Source organism: Homalodisca vitripennis, chromosome 3 (assembly GCF_021130785.1).
Source record: "Homalodisca vitripennis isolate AUS2020 chromosome 3, UT_GWSS_2.1, whole genome shotgun sequence".
Taxonomy (NCBI): Eukaryota; Metazoa; Arthropoda; class Insecta; order Hemiptera; family Cicadellidae; genus Homalodisca; species Homalodisca vitripennis.
In genome coordinates this window covers 119,028,420-119,046,586 of record NC_060209.1, presented here as the reverse complement: position 1 = coordinate 119,046,586, position 18,167 = coordinate 119,028,420, and the positions used below count along the sequence as shown (strand labels likewise).

Here is an 18,167-nt window from a genome sequence, read left to right as displayed (position 1 = left end):
TTTAAAGTTCCAATAATAATTACAAATTCCATTACACTTCCATACAGTAAAAAAATGCTTTGTAGCAAATTTTATGTTTAAAAATAAAATATAATATATGTGTATGTTTATTTTAATATGTCACATGTACTAATCAAATTAAAAAAAGAATTAACACCATTTTACAACACCGTAGTGGCAGCAAACAACGTGAAGATCTCATTCTGAATTGAGTTAAAACTATGAAATATATTTTTGCATAACCTAAATGTTACTTTTTATAAAATTTATTACAAACATAACAAACAACTAAATTGGATTTACTAAAATAATTAATTTCCGGGATTGCATACAAAATTTTGTGTTGATATTATGTATGACACTATTAATTTAAAACTAATTAAATTACAAAATAACAACAACAATATGGCCAAGCTTCCACCAGCTGCTAAAAATGAATATCTGAACTTAGATAATTCCTACATGGTTCAAGTTCAAGTAAAACACTTTAGCTTTTAGGAAGTGCAAATAAAAAATCAGAAGTACACATTATATTTTATTTGTGAGCTGAATTATGACTGATAGTATTTTTATCGACTGGTAGTGTAAACTGCACTAAAGTTAAACCTTATAGATAAAAAACTATGAATTGTACATAAATATGCTCAAATGACAATTTCTTCAACAATAGTGAACAACAGTTTCATGATAATAATAGTGTCAGAACAAGATTCTATGACAAATAACCTCAGTGGCATTTTCCAAACTTCAACAATTCTGTTGTCATAGCTAGAAAAGCGGTGGGAAAATAGGAGGTCACAAAATGTTGATTGTTTTTGTTACATAGCCAAAACAGTATCGGCCAATAATGTTTTACATATGAAAATGAAAACTTAAAATCTCATCTTTTCAATGGTGTCTTGTGTTATTTTGTTTTGAAACTTTTTTTGACCATCAAATCTGGAAAAAACAACCCATTACATCAGCCACTGTATGAATCATTTTCACCCAATAAATTTTGTCGGTTGCCACTTATATAGGATTGAGCTGGAGGGATAAAGGACTGACACAGCAAGTTGGCAGATTCTATAATGCTTACCAGAAGTTCTTCAGAACTTTAACATCATTTAATTAACACCTCAACAATGCTTCTTACATAGTGTTGCAAAAACTCTGAGAGCACTCCCCCTTCTTTACCCGATCCCACTATGTTTGACTTCAATCTGAGGAAACTTTTGCACTGTCTTCGCTTTACTTTGGAAGCTAAAATTGATTATGAAACATAGACATAACTCTTTAACCCATTGCGGATCGTGAAAACGGCGCGCGCGCGGGCCTTAGAGTACGAATTAATCCGTATTGCAACGCAGCACCCGCAGTGTTTGCACGCCTACCTGCCTGCTTAGCGCGCTCGCTAATTATACATGTTTTGTTTGTTTATGTTGTTATTTATGTTATATAAACATTATACAGATCATATTAGACAAGTATATTATACTAGAAGTATATTCAAGTATATTCATAAATATCCTCGGAAGCACTACTTTGAGCGTTTTTATTGATATTGAAATGATGTTGAAATAGAGTTTCCACATCCGGTGGTGTCCCAGGAACAATGTCTGAAATAGTCTGAACATCTGAATCATGGTCACTAGCCCGCTCGTCACTGTCAACATTAGTATCCGCGTAATTATGAAAACTTGGACAAATACGCGTGATAGAACCATCTCCATCCTCAATAACACTATCGATATCACTTTCATCACTTCCACTTTCTAATAATAGTCTATCTAATTCAGATGATTGTAAATTGTCACCCATTTTATTTACGTACACGCACACGAGGCAAAGGAAAATAGAACGCCACGACTGTACGCCTCAGACAAACAATTTGTCGCAAATAATAACGTTATTGACCGATAACGAGGGGAGTATTTGTGGACGAGTATCAGAGATAAGATAGGAAGCCAGTCCAGGAAAACTGACTATAAGTATCTCCGAGGCTTATAACAGCGATAAGCGTTCAAAAACAAATGAGTCATCCGTACCACGTCATCCGCGTGAGAGTCACGTCATTGTGCTTTTGGTCCACGCCTCGCTCCGCGTCACCCTCACGTCGTTGATCCGCAATGGGTTAATTAACATGATCTTAGAAAATAATAATGGCACGTGGCACATTAATGCCTGGTGCTGAAATCCAGCCCCTCAAGATACATTGTTCAGTGTAATTAACGCCTTTTACTGCCAGTTATACAGTAGCTTTTAGAACTACTTCTAAATTAACCTGAACTGACATTCATTCTTTTTTATTCAGGATGCTTTCAGAGCAGGCCAACAGTTTGCGAAGACATTCGAACAAAGTATAGAAAAAATGAAAGAAAGCCCTCAAGAACTGCAATCAAGCAAAAGCACTTTGATAAGTGAAGAAACAAAAGAAACTGTATTACAGAAACTAAATAGTGAAGCGGATAAATATGACAAAACAGAGGTAGGTATATATAGTTTGAAAAAACGGTATAATGTCACAATAACTTAAACAAGTAAAAGAGGACATTAGTATCCAATAAGTTTGAGGTTTTTTTTCTGAGGAAAAAGGACGGTTTGTCTCCGTGCTTAGTCCTAAAAGGACCTTTGCACCTCCCTTACTTAAATTTGTACAGAAGCCTATCAGATTTGAGTGCTCTTGTTCTCTGATATCCGTGGGACTGAGGAGATATGCTACCAGGAATCTTTTCAAAAATTTTTGAGATGGCAGGACAATCTAACCAAATATGCTCTGCTGATTCCTCCACTTCTCCACAGAGTCTACATTCGTCAGTCTGGCTAAGGCCCACCCTCATAAGATGTTTCCTTAGGAGGCCATGTCCTGTCAACATCCCTAATATCAGTCTAATATCCTCCTTACTCTGATCCAAGAGAGCTGCCCACCCTTTAGCGCAAGGAGAGATAATTTTGGATAGTCTTAATCCTGAGGCTCTACTCCAATTACTGTTTGTTATCCTCTTTTACCAATCTTTAACAAGAGCTTTACTGTTGGAGAAAGCTATTCCGCAGCCTGGCTCAGGCCCCGCTATTATGGACTCCGCTCCCTTTTTGGCAAGGATGCCTGCTTTTTCATTTCCATGAATGCCCTCATGGCTCGGCACCCAACCGAGTGTTACTCTGTTATTCGTAGCCAGCTTTGCTAGAGCATTCTTACTTTCCCAGACTGCTTTTGAGTCAAACGAACAGGTATCAAATGTGTTTAGTGCAGTCTGACTGTCAGAAAGTATTAAGTATTTTAATCCTTTCTTCCTCATTTGTATGAGTCTTCTGGAGCATGAGTCTATTGCCATGACTTTCGCTTGGAAGACCGTGGCATGTTTTCCCAGGGGCACTGCTATATTAACTCCTGGTCTTTATATTCTGTATTCTGTCCTAGAGTCAAGGCGAGAAACATCTGTGTAAAACTTCAGGACTCCTCCATCGATAGTGACAGTATATGGTTTTTCAAAGGAGTATTTCTTAACCATTGCTTTTGACACATTGGTTAGCATTTTGGCCTCAGGAAATTCCTGTATTAATGTGACCTTCTAAGGAAGTAGTATTTATTACCTTTGTTCCTATAACTTCATTTCACTTAGAGCTTCGGGAGTGCCGATGGCCGAGTGGTCTAGAATGTTGGACTTTGGGTCTGATAGAGATAGCGCAGGTTCGAATCCTGTTTGTTACCCTTGCACTTTTTATCAGTACCATCGACCTTACACTGTATCGACTCTCCCCCTTATTCTGTTTGATAAGATCCTCGTACAGGTCAGTGACCCATGAGGACGGATAGAATAAGGCTTGAAAGGGGATCAGCTTCTCCTTTTTTTTTCAATCGGGGATCGGCTGTCTTCATCACTTCCTGCCCCAGAGGAGTGTATCCCAGGATCGCTTCAATTGCTAGTGTTGGACAAGAGTTCATCGCTCCTGTAATGCTTAAGCAAGCTAGCCTTTGAAGACTCTGTAGCCTCTTAGCAGCTGTTTGTTCTGCTTTCGGCCATGACACTAAAGCAGCATATGTGACTATTGGTTTTATTATAATTTCATTGATCCAGTACATCATTTTGGGTTTCAATCCCCATTTAAATCCAAAGAGTCTTACAGGCTCCAAGGGCCATTGTCGCTTTGGATATTATGTTCTCAATATGTGAGTTCCAAGTAAGCCTCTCTTTCAGGATTATACCCAGATATTGCACTTCCTTTGTTTGTTTTATTATAATTCCTTCCAGGACAGATTGTGTTAGCTGGCACTTTCTTTTCCTGGTAAAGGTTACCATATTTGTTTTAGATGGGTTGATCCGTAGACCTTCCCCATGACACCAGTTACTTATGAGATTTAATTCTTCTTGAATTAGACATTCCAGCGTGCCTTTGTTTTTTCCTTTGACCATAAGCACTAGGTCGTCCGCATAGCATAGTAGCTTTATTCCACTCTTCTCTGCTTTGCTAAGAAGATCATCTGCCACCATCGCCCACAGAAGAGGAGACAAAACTCCCCTTTCAAAAAACAGCCTTTCCGGACCATGATTGTGGCAGATTCGTCTCCATGCTTTGCCTTCACTTGTCTGCTTTTTAGGAGGGCTACTGTCCATTTGACTACATCTGAGGAAACTCCAAAACGTTCCATAGCAGTCTCCATGGATTGATATGCTACTTGGTCGAAAGCTCCTTCAATGTCCATGAAGACGCTGACTAGGGCTTCCTTCTCATTGCAGGTGTTCTCCACCACTTCCACTAAGCTGTGGAGATCAGTGGTAGTTGATTTACCTTCTATATAAGCATGTTGAGTGAGACTAAGTGGGTGAACTAGTAAGGTTTCATCCCTAATATGTCTATTTATTATTTCTTTCCAAGGAACACATAAAAAATATTCTCTTCATGCTACCGTGAAGGAGGTTAAGCTTATGGGCTGTACTAGTTGGGTTAAGTTGGATCCCTGTCTTTTTTCTGCACAAACATCACCAGTGCTGTCCTCCAGTTTTTTAGAATATATACTAAGGCATAAGTGCTTCTAAACAGAATGATTAAAATATTTAATAGGATGTCCAGCCCCTCTTGAAGGGCTGGAAAAACTCCATCTGCCCCAGGAGATTTAAATGGCTTGAATGATCTTATTGCCCATTTAATTCTTTTGTGTGTGAACAGTCTTCTAGACCGCTGTCTGGCTTTTGCAACTTCTCTACTGGATCTCCCCTTGACTAGAGAATAAATATCCTCATTTCAAGTCAAGTCACACCCCGAAAATGCGTCTCCAGAAGCAGTTCTAAGGTCTCCTTCCTGTTCACTGTAAGGTCTCCGTTGGCCTTTACTAAGGACCCCATAGGGTTAGTGTGATCAGTTTGGAGAGTTTTTTGAAGCCTGATAGCCTCTGGTAGGCTGTTTATATTTTTACAGAAATTTCTCCAGGTTCTTCTTTTGTTCTTTCTTAACAAACTGAACTGGATCTCTCAAAATAAAAACTTTTTCATTTTCCCATCCCAAAAAGAAAAAAAAATCATAAACAAATAATATCAACCAGAAAAAAACTACTTGATACTAAAAATGTGGCACTGCCAGTACAGAGACATCTCTTGATACTGTTAGTTTTTTACGATATATGTACTGTAAGTTTGAGGTTAGTATTGTTCTTATTTTTTTATATTCCATTAATCATATATTGATTGATCGTTAAGGGTTTAAGAACTTCCTGAAGGATTGTATTTAAAAAAACCAAAGATTTTATATCTCTTAAAGTCCATGTACAATATAATATTACTAGCAGTGATCCGTATCTTCGCATGCAATTTCCTGTTGAAAAACAGAGACACTATTTGGTCCCTTGCGGTATGAGATCCAAATCCATCATTTGGTGGAGATGCCTGCCTACAAGTTACAGTGGTTTGTCAGGAGTGGTTAGTGGAGAGAGAAGCTTGGTGTTTTCTGAGATTGACTTCTTTGTTATTTCTTGGCCTCATTCAAGAAATAAGTTTGTGGATTGTTAGTAGTGAAGTGAGATTCAGTCCATATGGCAATTCAATTTTCTAGTGTAGAGTTAGTGCTTGACCTGTATTATATTCAGTACAACAACATTCGCTTCTGTCACCATCTAAATTAGTTGCTATTTTGTTTTTGTTTTTAAGTCAAATCTAATAATTAAAGTTTGGTGGGGATTTGTTATCTAATAATTTTTTTATTGCTACCCATTGTTTTGCTATTTATTTTGTATATTCTTATAAATTATCTTGTTATCAGTCTATAGTTTATTTTGTTATTATATTGTAATTAATGGTGTTGTTGTTGAAAGAAAATAAATAAATAACCATGAGCATATTCTTTTTAAATGACTTTCTAAACACTCCTAAGAGAAATTAGTCACTGAAAGGTAGATCCTAATCCATTTTAGATTTAAATTTAAAGAACAGTGTTTTGGGACCCTGAAGTAGCATAGTGAAACAGTTTTTACAAGTATCTAAGAAATAATTTGAATTTTTCTCCAACTTTCCATTATGTTTGATTTAATAGCTCCAAACGATTCCAGTAAAAATTGAACAATTTTATGCCACAGTGGAGGAATTTTAATATCAAAGTCCTTAACTGTCGAGTAATTCATGATGGTGCTCTATGTAGTTTAGAAATGGAAGTAGCCATATTTTAGGTACATATTATGTTAGATGGTTAACAACTTATAAATCTTAAGTGAAATTTCTTATAAATCTTATTTTAGTCTTTGCAATGGTTTTTAAGCGTTGATTCACTGAAATTTGAAATCAATACTGGGCCCTAATATAAAATTGGAAGGTACCTGGACATTTTCTGGAAGGCAAGGACTTAACACTGTCGTGACCTATAGGGAAAGGGGCAGCCAGCTTTGAAGAACCAAAACTATTATAAAAACTCTGAAAAATTCAGAACGTCTTCCTTCGGCGCTGGTTACAAGGGAAGATCGCAGCTAAACCTCTTAACTGAATAATCTAGCAAGCAACAAGTAAAGACCCGTAATCAAAACAGTTGCAACTAGCAAAAAGGTTAACAACTTAGCAATCGCAGAAGACAAGCCCAACTGTGGCCGAGAATAGAAAATTACCCTATTTGCCTCGGCTCAGCTACTGGTCAGACCACCAGCCAACAAAAATAAAAGTGGCAGACGCCACATCTTTGCGCGTGTATGAACAACTGTGGTTCGAAAGAATTATATTTCCGATGCCAAGGTTGAATTTGCCTTGTTTCCCTGATCAAGAAAATACGTACATGCACAGATGTGAGAAGTCTTAATACATTCATAAAGCGACTACTTTCGGCTATTGTAATTTGATTTCAGTCTTAAGATATTTTTGGTGCCACAGTTGAGTTTATTTTGTTGCACAAATCAAGAAGGTAAATAAACATATGCAGCTCTGAGAAACCTCCTTTTCTCAAAAAACAAATATGGTGGATTTTACCTAGGTAAGACTTCTCAGATCTGTGCATGTACCTACGTGGTTGGTTGAGGAATGCAGACATTTTGTGACCTGTATTCTGTAGTTCTGTTTTAATAATTATTAGTGTTGTCTTAGTTTTTTTATTAAGTGCACGTTTTAGAGTTAGTGAAGTTGACACACAACATGGTGGTTGTGATTCTTGACAGGCGTGTCACAACGCTTTGGTATGATTTGTTTATTATAACCTAGTTTGTAATTATGTGTTAGGTTAGTTATTTACCTGAAGAAGAGATCAGATTGCAGATATCGAAATAGTGTTACTGATTTTTGTTTCATGTCCGGACAAATCCTGTTTCTTTCACAATCCTTCCATCGTCAAAAATAAACTTCAAACTATCGTGGTGGTGCTGACATTGAAAATAATTCTTCAGTTGCAAAACACTTAGTAGGTGTTATGTAGGCCACCCATCTTTCATCACCTTTGAACATTTTGCTTAATCCTTATACACGGTTTTAGTCTGCACTGTGACTGCTACTGCGAGAGTTTATTGAACAAACCTGGAGTAAATACATAAAGGTTTAGTGAAACCTCAATATCTTAGTTAGTTTTAGTCAGATCTTTATTAATTTTTCACTGAATTAAAATTATTATTAAAATTTCAAAATGAAACACAATAAATGTAATATAACAATTTTATTACTTATTTATATTTGTAAGCTTATATTTATTTATTACTTTCAAACAATACAATTTGTTGTCTAACTAGAGGTTGATATCACTTCCCTAAGCTGTTGTTCTGACAACTTATCATAACTTTCAGATAACATATCACAGTATCAAACACTTCATCGCTTTGTTTATTCATGCTACCAGCTGTTTTGGTGTCATGAGTACCAAAGATAGTTATCATTGGTATTTATCATGAGTACAATTTTCAATAGTTTATAAACATTCAGTTTACAGTCTCATAGAGAACTCTCTGTGAAACCTGAAAGAACTCCTTTTATAGTAAAAAAAATCATAAAGCATCTCTTCACTTTAAATTTTTGGTTCTTTTGCTAAAATTGTAAAAATCTATTACATATGTTATTGCTTTTTAATGAACTTTTGTTTATTCTATAGGTAAATGTAGGAGGATTGTTTAGACTGAGTGTCCCAAATCTAAGCAAACTGAGGCTGATCAATGTTGATGACAGGAACGTGATGATGCAAAGTTTGAATGAAATAAAGTCAAGTACAAAACATTCAGGTAATTTTCACTTTTAAATCTCTGATGTTAGCAATTTACTTATATTCATTTACAAGCCTTTACAATTTTTAGAAAAGATTTGAAAATCATGTTTTTGTTGAATATCATAAAGATATTTTTATTAAATTCAAATACGAAATATGGTTTTTATCATTCTATACTTAACCGTCGAAGTGGCATTTGGAAATTATATCATACTTGAAATATTTTCGAGTTGGCCTAGATGGCCTTGGTCATTGTCAAGATACGGGATTTATCTTTGAAATCAATAAAGCCTCTTGAAATTCAGGAATGTTATAAGTAAAGTAAGAATGTAGCTTAATGAGCGACCCTGTGGCTTATATACCATAATCAAAATATACAAAAATCTTTTAAGCTATTAAAAATATGGCGAGTGATAAAATCTTTTAATTTACAATTACATTTTCCAGTTTTGTTACTGATTTGATATTTGAAGGCAAAATTTGTGAATTATTCAGTTGAAAATATACAAAAGTACACGAAAAATATTTTACTATATACATTTGAAAGTGACGCTAAAATACTATTTTTCAACATAGTCACAATACAAATTTAGGCACTTATCGTAGCCCTCAACTAGTTTTGAAATTTTAGCAATACAAAATTCTGCTGCTTGAGACGGTCTCCCGCAATTCATATTTAATCACTTATACACATTTTAGTTTGAACCAAATGTGAATTATGTTTAGAGAGTTAAGTTTATAGTTTTAGTTATCATATTAAGCACATATAGACAGTAAAACTTGTTCAAGAAATGTAATATTGAGTTTAACCCTTTGAGTGCCACGGGTATTTTCCGAAGGCATATGCATAAAGTGCCACGCTGTTTTTCGCATATTTGTAAGCTTTTGGGAAAAAAAGGCTGTTGTAAAATAACTACCAAACAGATTTCCATAATTATGTTGTTGTTTTTTTTCGTATTAAATGCTGAATATAATACATATCGTTACAAATAAAATTTGATTTATAAAAATATAAAAATTTCAGTATTTATAAAAAAGTTTTTACTTTTGTATAAAAAGTTAAGTTTCGACCTAATTTGTGTGTATACGGTATTTTTAAGATTTTTTTTTTTTTTCATTATACCACGATAAAGGCCATATGATTCTAAATAAAGTCCATGTGTAATATCTTATTCTAGAAATTTTAAAAACATGGCATTATTATGTATTAACCCTTTGCATGCCAGCCCATTTTCCAAAAGTACTACCTAGAAACACCAAGGGCATTTTCAGCAGTTTTGCAAGCTTTCACTAAATGTATCATAACTTTTTTATTTTTTTAACAGATATTGATGAATATTTTACCATTATTTTGCTTATGAAATTCCTTGTTCTGTTGGTAAATTTTAGTTGCATAAATGTAATTTAAACTTATAAAAAAGTTAAAAATTAAGGGAAAAAAATTTAAAATTTCCAAAAAAAACATTTTTTTAGCACAAATAAGGTTTCAAAAAAAATGTATGGTGATTTCCTGTTATATCCTAGTAAACTATATCTAACCCTTAAACCTAATTACAAAATTTAAAAGCCTACCTTATATAGAAGTCCAGTTATGATTTTTTTTTCACTAAATGTGACACGGGCACAGTTTTTATAATTTGCAATGGACGTTGTATGTAATGTTACACTATAATTCACAAATCAATATTTGACACTATACAAATCTGTACTTTTGGATTATACCAACCACGACCACTATGAAGAACACAATAATATAAAATTTATAGATATATTATAAACAAACATTGTAGAACGAAAAAACAACTTTTTAATTACAAAATTACAAACTTACAAAGGATTATCAATTGTTAATGAGGTCAGATTCGCTTAAAACTTTTTTCAATGAACTTAGAACATTATAAAACGATGTATTTGAGTAACAGAACTAACATTCCATCAATCAACAAGCATTTCCAGGGTATTGTGATCGGTATTGTGGTCGCTGTTATTTTATCTTTCTCGAGAATCCTGATTACGGCAGGCCGCGCGGCATCACATGAATTATTTAAGTTTTTTTGCACGGCACATAATTGCCTTTCCATTACAATTCAATTTATATTTCTGATCAGCCCATCTAGAATTATTATTTACTGATAGATACTATCTAGAGGGATGTTTTTGTTTTTCGTTGACATCAGCGCGAGCTTCGGAAGCACCTTCGGCCGGAGGCACTCGCATTTTGGGTGGCGGAGTTTGATCAAGAATAATAACAAGTTTTGTGTGTTTTTTCAATAAAGAGTTTAGTTTTTTTTGTTTGGTAATGTTTGTTTTTGTTGAATTTTTGTGTTTGGGAGAAATGTAGGGGTAAAATACGAAAGTACAACAAAGCGAAACGGGCGGCGAGACTCTGCAATCACGTTATCTACTACACCGCTCGACTTTGACCTCTGTCTGAGGATGGGGAGGGGTTTGCGATAAGGACAATTCCTGTTTTATACTGACGAAATATTGTTCTACGCTAATCTAGTAATCAGTAGAAGCTAAATGTCAACTGTCTGAGGATGGGGAGGGGTTTGCGATAAGACAATTCCTGTTTTATATCGAAGAAAATATTGTTCTACGCTAATCTATTAATCAGTTGAAGCTAAATGTCAAATATACGATTCATGTCTGGGTGTGGTCTGTATAATCTCAAAGTACCATGAATCTAATAAAAGGGGCATAGTAAAAAAATGCCCTTACAACAAAAGTAATGAGAGAATTACAAATGTAAACAACGCATAGCAACACGAACGTAACCTCAATCTCGACCAAACAATTCAACAGCTGCGAAGCTCAAAATACGACCAAACAAACAGTCCATAGACGAATTAACTACTTTGTGGTTGCAAAGCAACTAAATATCGACTATCGATTAGTCAAATTTCGCGGCAATAAGATGAACTATAAGAAATTACAGGCGAAAAAACGTGACGTACCTATATTACGGGGCCGTTGGCGATTTTCAGTTGAGTAGCCGACGGCCGTAATACCGGTACGTTGGCATGCAAAGGGTTAACAAAAAGCTGCCCGGTACCGACATTTTATAAACTGTACTTCATTTGTCAGAGTTTAGAAATTACTTAGTAATGATGTAGTTTACCCAATAAATCTAATAAAACATTAATACAACACAAATAAATATGATTAGTACATTTTAGAAAACAAATACTTGCTAACATATTTACATAAAAAGTTTACATTTACTAAATAATAACCCTAATAATATTTACACTGAAAATTCACGTTTTTCGCTTGAACACAACTCAAATCATACATTACTTTTGTAAAGTGAAATACAGTATAAGTTACTATTTTATTTTGTATTTACTCAAAATGCTTGGTTATCGGCACATAAACAACAAGAAAGGCCGTTATACGCAACACGGTACTAGTCCGCTACGTCGCGTGACTAGAAGACAGAATCATCGTACAGGTACTTATCACAGCCCACTATTTTTGTGATGAGTTTTCCTTATCAGAGATCAAAGATAAAACTTCATTATACATTCCTTCTTCCATAAATGAATCGAAAAATACTCGATGAGTCATACTTCCTATCTCCAAATCGTCTCCAAATAGCCACACGAATGACCTGACATTTTCGAATAATGAAACGTTCTAATAGTTTTTGATTTAATTGATTGTCCATAATAAATTTGTAAATTCCAAATAATAGGTTAAATAAAGTCAGTTGTTTTAATACTGTAATTTTATTTGGTCCCCGATAAGAAAAACTCGTCCAAAAATAGTGGCTTCTTGATAAGTACCCAAACAACATAAGTTTCACAGATAAAATAGTAGGGAAACAACGTAAAACTCGTATTTATTGATAGTTTGGAACCTATTGAATACAGCCGTCTGATTATTTGGCCAAAATAATCTTGTACTATATAAAATATTATCGAAATACGAAACGTCAAAATTGGCGACGCTGTGGCACTCAAAGGGTTAAACACAGAATACACAGCAAAGGCACATATGATTTTGAATTGAATTGAATTGAATCATAATTTATTTCCAATTTCGGTACATGAAATAGTGTACAAACTAAAACTCAAACTCCTTAAACATAAACAAAGAGTAACAATGTAAAAATTAAGCAGTAATTATAAGTTATTTAATAACATACAATTAAGGAATCTATTTATATAACTAGCTGTACATTCGTTAGTAGTAACAGTTAATTTATTTTAAGAAGTTGAACTCATTAATAAAAAATATTAGTGACCTAGGAAATAAGCCTACATGGGCCTGTAGAAAGCCTGTGCGTAGGCTCGAGTTGCTGCCATAATACCGTGGATGGATTGTAATTTGTTGTCTTTATTCAATATAAATTATGCGAACTACGTGGTGCGCTCGTCGCGCGCGCCCCACACACACACACACACACATTTCATGAAATATTGTACTAATGTCAATCTTAGCGAATAATTAAAAGTATTAAAATTTAGGATGGTGTATTTCCAGAATCAAGAAGAAACGGCAGAGATGATCCATTTAAACACAACACAACACCTCAATAGTAATATTGTAATGTGAATTATATTTAAAATTTCCTTAATAAAAGCCTGCACCATAATAAAAAGGTAGCTGCTGCGTTTTAACTCTTTTCTACACCCTGTGTCCAACACTATGGTGCCAGTTGTTTTTGTATGAAACATTTATTGATCCGTTTCAAAATCAGGGAACAGCTGGTGGTCAGCAACGATATGGCAACCCTCCTCAAATGTCAATGGTCTAATTTTTTATGGATAAACTTCTGTTGATAAACTTGTTTTCATGAGGTACACAAATATATTTTGATATTTCTACCTTGTTAAATGTTGGAAGCGCAGTCAGGAAGTTGCATAATGGTCTGTATTCAGATCAGAACATTAGCGTAATGAAAGTTGAGATAGTAATGCAAGTTGTAATTTGCCATACAATATCACTGTATTTTTGTTAAAGCAAACCTGATATAATTATTTCTTGTGATTGTAATTTTTATTGGAAATATAAATCCTTTATTTAGTTGTGATACCACAAATCTTAAACAAGTATTGGACAGGAACTAAAATAAAAATTTAATTTCACCATCTAGTTATGCAATTTTCAAATTCTTGATATTTAGCCTTCAATTTTAAGATGCGTGCAATTTGTTTTGTTTCAGTTCAAAAGATGAACTGGCGGGAGCATGAAGCTCTCCACTTCATGCGAGGTATTATGGATGAGTGTACACATCTGCGCAACTTCAGTGTGCCTGTGGACACAAGTCTGATTGTGTCGGTCTGCGCGCGAGATGATGGATATGTGCCACGTGAAGGAGTTACCGATCTCACTGACATATGGCCCGGTGCAGAGGTGCGCTACCTGGAGGCTGGTCATGTCAGTGCGTTTTTATTGCACCAGAAGTTTTTCAGGTGTGTAAATGATTTTATTAAAAAAAACTATATTATTTCTTATACTGTTACCATCTTTATTTACTTATTTAATTTGTATTAACTTCTTTCTTTTCAGCTCCAAGTTTATTTAGCAATATAGTTGCTATCATCATTCATGTCCCACCTTATCTCCATTGCTTTGGCTGCTTCGTTTTTCAGGGGTTTTTGTTACAATGCCCCAATTGTGCGATTCCGACACTCTAACCCTTTCACAACCATTTCGATCAGACTCACCACCGAGTCTACTGTTGATTTTCCTGTTCTGATGCCAAACTGATCTTCAGAGAGTTGGTTGTGTTTGCTAAGAATACAAAGCATTCTAGTCAAAAATAGTTTTTCAACAATTTTGCTCATAGTTGGCAAAATAGAGACAAGCCCCTATAGATATTAGGAGTTTCTATGCTCCCGACTCCCCAGTGTTCCAGAAACCCCTAGAGATTTCTGAGTGCGCCACTGCTTGGAATAGACTCGTGATAACTACAATTTTTGGTTTGATCGTCCTGGAATTTTTAAAATATGTACTTGAAAAATTTGGGAGTTGTACAGGAATTTCATAATTGAAGTTGGCTAGACACTCTGTAACTGCATTAGGATCATATCTCACCTACATGATAATTAATATATTTTGAGATATGTTTCTTGCAGAAAAAGATTAGGTGGTACAGTATTTTGAAAGTGGCAACAACAATCCAATAATATTAAAAAAATGTATGTATAGTAATAACATGTCCATTGCAACATATGTGTAGTTTTTCAATGCCAGAAGGTTGTGGAAAGACTACAACTATATAGGAAATAATGATCTTAATTTATTAATTCTCTAAAATACTAGCAGTATGAGAATTTGTTTAAACATAATTTGTGCATTTATATCATTTTATAGTATTTTAAATATACTTAGCACTCTTAACAGGACAGTTGGTGCTGAAGAAAGCATAGTATGTTAAATTTTTATTCCTGGCCTATAAAATTAAAATTCATGTATTTTCTTGTTTCAGAACTGCAATCATTGATGCCTTCAACAGATTAAGAAATAAGTACATGTTCAAGATGTAAGAAATACACAGATATGTATGTACCTTGTCATGCAAACTTTTGTAGTTCTAATCAACATAATCCGGATCTGCATTTCAAAATGTAATTTAGTGCCAAAAAATATTTTCTATGAAATAGATATTTTAGTTCACTAAAATTCAAACTGTGACTGATTGTATGTGATAAAGTTCTCAAATATGCTGTCACATATCCGTATACAATATGCAGCATAATTATTTGTATATTTTTGATGTTATATAAAAATATAGACAAATTTTATCTATGCCTATTTCTTTATTTTACTTTCCACCAGCTCAAAACGGTTTTAATTGGTATTCAGAAACATAAAATTGTATAGCAAAATGAAAATAACTACGACTTTTTCAATTTTTTCTCAAAACATGGCCTAGATCTGTGTTTATATTGAAAGCCTTACCTATATTTGTCTCAGTTTTTTTCCCATAAGTTTACACTAACCCTTGTTACATCTTTCAGTCTGATATAGTTTGTAGTCCAACACCTTATGAGTACAGTAAATAAAAACTGAACCACATTGTGTTTTGTATTTTTTAGATGAAATAATTTTTATTTTCTCATAAAGTAATGTCTAAATTGTTTAGTAGCCTAGATAGCCAAAGAGAACATCATAGTAGAACTTCCTCCACTTATGATATATGGTTAAATTCAGTGAAACACAGCCAACCTTTGGTAGTCCTATGTTTTCGGAAATTCGAGAACTTCCTGGCAAAGTTTTATTTATAAAACTATGATAATTTTTTTTATTTAACTACATGCACAAAATACTGCAAAACATGTGTCAGTAATTAGTATATTTTTACTGCTTATCAGATGTTATCCAGAAATAGACTTATTTGAGTTTGAAATTCAGCTTCGACACTTCACTAGTCACGATATTGTGATTTTTCATTTGTATTTTAAGCACTTCTGTTGGTTTCATTCATTATTTTGTAATGCAGTACTTTGAAAATATCATTATCAAGAATCATTGATATCTCGATACTGCTAAAAATCGAGGTATAGAGTTTCAAAATCAATTTTATTCATATATATATATATATATATATATATATATATATTTAATGAAATGTATGAATGCAGTAGTATTAATAGCTTGGATATGAAAAATGTGCTTCAAGCTATTCCATACAGTTGCCTCTTTAATATTGAAAAAACAAGCATGAAAATTTCCACAATGGCACAATTGTATAACAGTAACAGTTGTATTAAGAGGATATTACAAAAATACAAGAAAACTTTGTGAAAAAATACTTGTTTGTAAATAAAGAGTAGGTTATTATTATGAAAGTAAAAAAGAAAGTTATTTTGAAATAGTGTTCTCTTGAGAAAAATTTGTTATTATTTTGAAAGTAGGACTGATGTGAGACCAAATTAAACAAGAACTTGTCTTATGAAGTTACAAAATCCTAAGTAAAGTGATCAAATTTGATTCAGTATGACTTAACTCTATTATAGAGACAGCTAACTGCAAAGGTTGGTGAATATTTTCTATTCTGTTGTATACTTTTGCACAATGAAGCCTTCAACATGGATTAGGCATACAGATATAACAACAATGACAATCATAACTATGCCCTCTTGGAGAACATATCACTGGATATTGTAGAGGCCTATTCACTATCTACTATCAAGCAGATAAAAGAAAATAGGAATCATTTTTATGTGGCAATAGGCAATATATAATATATATATATATATAAATAGCAATAGCCTTATTTAATTTCAATAAACATTGAATCACAAAAAGTACTTGCTCCGCCGGGAGTCGAACCCGGATCTCTCACTTGCCAGGTGAATGTGCTACCATTACACCACAGAGCGCTTACTTTTTCCGAATCAATTATTTTGTATTTGGCCGTATCTGTCACATATGCGTTTAAATAAGCAAACTAACATATGATCGGAAGACCAAACACCTGTCAAACGACTTTTATCACAAATCACAAAACACAGCAAGTACTTTTTGTGATTCAATGTTTATTGAAATTAAATAAGGCTATTGCTATTTATACAATTTAACGTAAATAAAAGTCGTTTGACAGGTGTTTGGTCTTCCGATCATATGTTAGTTTGCTTATTTAAACGCATATGTGACAGATACGGCCAAATACAAAATAATTGATTCGGAAAAAGTAAGCGCTCTGTGGTGTAATGGTAGCACATTCACCCGGCAAGTGAGAGATCCGGGTTCGACTCCCGGCGGAGCAAGTACTTTTTGTGATTCAATGTTTATTGAAATTAAATAAGGCTATTGCTATTTATACAATTTAACGTAAATAAAAGTCGTTTGACAGGTGTTTTGGTCTTCCGATCATATGTTAGTTTGCTTATTTAAACGCATATGTGACAGATACGGCCAAATACAAAATAATTGATTCGGAAAAAGTAAGCGCTCTGTGGTGTAATGGTAGCACATTCACCCGGCAAGTGAGAGATCCGGGTTCGACTCCCGGCGGAGCAAGTACTTTTTGTGATTCAATGTTTATTGAAATTAAATAAGGCTATTGCTATTTATACAATTTAACGTAAATAAAAGTCGTTTGACAGGTGTTTGGTCTTCCGATCATATGTTAGTTTGCTTATTTAAACGCATATGTGACAGATACGGCCAAATACAAAATAATTGATTCGGAAAAAGTAAGCGCTCTGTGGTGTAATGGTAGCACATTCACCCGGCAAGTGAGAGATCCGGGTTCGACTCCCGGCGGAGCAAGTACTTTTTGTGATTCAATGTTTATTGAAATTAAATAAGGCTATTGCTATTTATACAATTTAACGTAAATAAAAGTCGTTTGACAGGTGTTTGGTCTTCCGATCATATGTTAGTTTGCTTATTTAAACGCATATGTGACAGATACGGCCAAATACAAAATAATTGATTCGGAAAAAGTAAGCGCTCTGTGGTGTAATGGTAGCACATTCACCCGGCAAGTGAGAGATCCGGGTTCGACTCCCGGCGGAGCAAGTACTTTTTGTGATTCAATGTTTATTGAAAATATATATATATAATGTATATAT

General features: G+C 34.1%; 1 protein-coding gene across 3 annotated transcripts in view; it reads left to right on the top strand.

The window, feature by feature from the left end:
* The window catches only part of LOC124357414 (protein ABHD18), a 39,718-nt gene extending 24,325 nt beyond the window's left edge, over positions 1–15,393 (top strand). For 2 of the 3 annotated variants that reach the window (XM_046809198.1, XM_046809199.1), the window contains exons 7-10: positions 2,294–2,467; positions 8,524–8,650; positions 13,805–14,054; positions 15,074–15,393. In XM_046809198.1, the coding sequence (XP_046665154.1) occupies positions 2,294–2,467; positions 8,524–8,650; positions 13,805–14,054; positions 15,074–15,131 (609 nt within the window). In that variant the 3' untranslated portion in view covers positions 15,132–15,393. The remainder of the gene's footprint in view (positions 1–2,293; positions 2,468–8,523; positions 8,651–13,804; positions 14,055–15,073) is intronic. The other variant, XM_046809201.1, reaches the window with a different exon arrangement.
* The last annotated feature ends 2,774 nt before the right edge of the window (positions 15,394–18,167 follow it).